The sequence below is a fragment of the Cynoglossus semilaevis genome, chromosome 1, assembly GCF_000523025.1.
Source record: "Cynoglossus semilaevis isolate Cse_v1.0 chromosome 1, Cse_v1.0, whole genome shotgun sequence".
NCBI classification, from domain to species: Eukaryota; Metazoa; Chordata; class Actinopteri; order Pleuronectiformes; family Cynoglossidae; genus Cynoglossus; species Cynoglossus semilaevis.
In genome coordinates this window covers 3556073-3559611 of record NC_024307.1, presented here as the reverse complement: position 1 = coordinate 3559611, position 3539 = coordinate 3556073, and the positions used below count along the sequence as shown (strand labels likewise).

General features: G+C 42.7%; 1 protein-coding gene across 1 annotated transcript in view; it reads left to right on the top strand.

Moving 5' to 3' along the window:
- inf2 (inverted formin 2) overlaps nucleotides 1–3539 on the top strand; it is a 19315-nt gene that overhangs the window by 6457 nt on the left and 9319 nt on the right. Inside the window, 2 exon segments of the mRNA XM_025059294.1 lie at nucleotides 1771–2107; nucleotides 2752–3155. Coding sequence (XP_024915062.1) covers nucleotides 1784–2107; nucleotides 2752–3155 — 728 coding nt within the window. The 5' untranslated portion in view covers nucleotides 1771–1783.

Here is a 3539-nt window from a genome sequence, read left to right as displayed (position 1 = left end):
TCCCCAAGGACCGGTCGGCCGGTATTGGACGTTACTGCGAAGCGGTAATACCGTGCCATCGTTAAAGGATCTTTACATTTTCAAAATAAAATCATCCAGACTTTCTTCTGTTAGTTTCAGAGTCTGAATGACCTTTGACCTGTTGTTTTGAAACATTGACAGATGATCATTGAATGAAAACAGTAAAGGGATATGACTGGATTCTGAAAACTCAAGTACATTTTTTCACGGTGTCCCACTGCGGCCTGGTACCAAATGACAGATGGACCGGTACTGGGACCCGCGGGCCAAATGCTTCCCGCCAAGTAATTTTGTGTGGCCCACAGGAGCTCAACAACTATTTGATTGCCATATAATAAAGTCAATGCTGGTGAGTTTCTTCACCTGATAAATTAAAAAAAATGCAACGTACAGAATTATTAACATGAATAAATAATAACCAATTACAGAAAAATGTATTAATAGATTATGGAGTACATTTATTCAGTGTAACAGTTACAGCCACAACTATCTCATACTTACATTTATTCAGTGCAACAGTTACAGCCACAACTATCTCATACTCCTAAGATGCTAACTGCTAAGAGATAAGCTTGAGTTTTAACTTCAGTTCAAAGGTTTAGAGCAGGACTATGGTGATCAATGATTTGTGCTGCCGATCAATAAATAGGTCAGTTCTCGAGAAAACAAATCATTTTTACATTGGGATTTGCTTTTTAGGTTTTGCTAGCACACGCTAGTTAGGGAAGCTAACTAGCATGTGCGAACATATATCCTCTAGACTCCGTTTTCTAATCTTATCTCTTTGTCCTCAGCTGTTTTCACTGAGCACATCCTTAAATCGACTACAGTATGATTAAAAAAAAACAACTCATTGACCTTTTACCGTAACATTGTTTCGGACTTATCTTACTCATCATCGCAGGTCTGTGTATCTGATGTTTGCCAAGAGTGACTTACTCATCATCCCAGGTCTCATCTGTGTATCTGATGTTTGCCAAGAGTGAAGTCGTCAGTTGACAGAGGAACCACTCTCACTGCTGTGGGTCCACCTCACATCTGTCTGCAGCGCAGTTGTTTTTTTTGGAGGGTGTGTGGGTGGGGTGGGGGGGGTTGAGTCAAGACTTCAACGTGTCCATCCTTTGGATCGTTCCGAGTCTGAATGTGCCGGAACTTGTCTTAGACTAACCTGTGGATGATTTCTGGCTCATCCGACTTTATACAAGTCCATGCAGGATTTCTTTGATCGGTGATGATAGTTCTGTGTCAGGACATTATCTCTTTATGAGCCAATTAGTGTTGGTGGTGAAAATGCATTTTCTCTGCTGTTGTTAAAATGGGGTTTGTTCTCTGCGGCCATTGTTTACGATCGTGTAATGATTGGATTTAATTGGATAAGAGGACCGTGACCTTCATTGTCCGGGTAACACTCAGTCTGACTGTGTGCTGTGGGCGGGGCCGACCGTCGTTCCCTGGTCTCCAGTGCAGGATTAAGATGGAATGTTGTGCAACGCTGTTGATGACTACTGACATTCCATCATCTACAAACTGCCGAGCTGTCGTTTCCCATTCAGTTTCCTTTCTGATTAGGCCCTGTCGTGGCCTGCTTCCTGAACTTGTGATAGTAACCGCAGCACTGCATTCTGGGCAATAATCATTAGACGTCATTGCAAACACGAGCAGACATGAGCTTGGCCAGATAACGGCAGCAGCTGTAAAATATCTGTCGTCAGTTTTTTTTCATCATTTTCCCTTCTTTTATTTCTCCAGTCCTACTGCTATCATGTCAGGAAAGTCTGATGGGAAAAAGAAGTGGGCAGCCGTCAGGGACCGCCTGGGTTCCTCGCAGGACTCCGACACCCAGCAGGAGGCCAATCTGGAAAGCGCTGACCCGGAGCTGTGCATCAGACTGCTGCAAGTGCCCACAGTGGTCAACTACTCAGGGCTGAAACGGCGTCTGGAAGGCAGCGACCAGACATGGATGGTCCAGTTCTTGGAGCTGAGCGGGCTGGACCTGCTCCTGGAGGCGTTGGACCGGCTCTCGGGACGAGGATGTTCCCGCATCTCCGACGCTCTGCTGCAGCGCACCTGCGTGGGCTGACGCCGGGCGGGCTAGAACTCAGCCGCAGCCCTCTGGATTACAATATCGAGATACGAGCATAATCCGTTCCAGGACAGAGCTCGTAACTTGAGGTGCTCGTATCTCAAATCGTGTTTTCCCATAAGAAAAAACAGGAAAAAAATGAATCCATTCCGGCCCTCTAAAAAACTCCTTTATTAGTGCTAATAATAATGGAAAAAACATGTTTTTAATTGCTATAGAGACATACACATACAAAAATTATAATATATAAGGATTCCTGTGATATAAATTATTAAATATTTATCAACAATATCGTACTTTATTTCCATGGTCATCATGCATTTCTTCCTCTCACCACCATCCTTACCACTTACTTTCTTAGGACTCATCACTATTATGAAGAATAATGCACAAAATAGAAAGAAAATCATGTAGCTAAAGCTATATTTATATATATATATATATATATATATCCATAGCTTGCTCGTAAATCTCTCTCTCTCTATATATATATATATATATTAATAGTAAATCTCTATATATATATATAAATATATATATATATATATATTGAGATTTACGAGCAAGCTATGGAGCAGATTCTTCTACTTATCTACTTAGAGTGTACCTTTAAAGAAAATCCTTTAAACATCACATGTTCTGAATAGTGGATTTCTGAGACTCTGAGCACTGGATGTTATTCCCAACACAACGCCACACAGGGCAAAGTCCAAGATGAGCTGCTGGAGCAGCATCCTGTCTGCGTTCAGACACGAGGCGTAAACAAGAGAATTAGATTTGAAGTTGATTCTGAGTCTCAGTTCTGTACTGTCCTCTGTACTGATGGGCGGCCATGATGCTCCACAGCCCTGGACACCTCCAACACCATGGTGAAGAAGCAGGTGTTTGAGCTACTGGCAGTTCTCAGCATGTTCTCCACAGATGGACACCGCCTGGCGCTGGACTCGCTGGACCACTACAAGGTGAGTGGACGACGACGTGGACGAGGCGTGTCGAGTGTTTGGTGTAGTTTTCACTACTTCCTGTTTGGTGAAAATTATATTTTTACTTAGTAGTTTTGTTTTGAGTCCATGATAAATACACAACATGATATTCACTCAATCCCACATTGGCTCAGGTAAGTCAAAAAAAAAAACTCTACCGCTGAACACTGCCCTCTATTGGCAGGTTGTGTCTGATGTAGAAAACACAGAGCTGCTATTTTTAAAAAGTAGACTCAAATAGTAAAATGATCTTTGCTTTTCATACTTCCGAGGCTTCTCCCCCCCCACCCCCCTTCTCCTTCAGTGGCCCTGGGGTTGATTACTTTCACCTCTCTTGTTTTCCCACCACTAAAACTCTACCGCTGAACACTGCCCTCTATTGGCAGGTTGTGTCTGGTGTAGAAAAAACAGAGGTGCCATTTTTTAAAAAAAGAATCCAAAAGTAAAAAAAA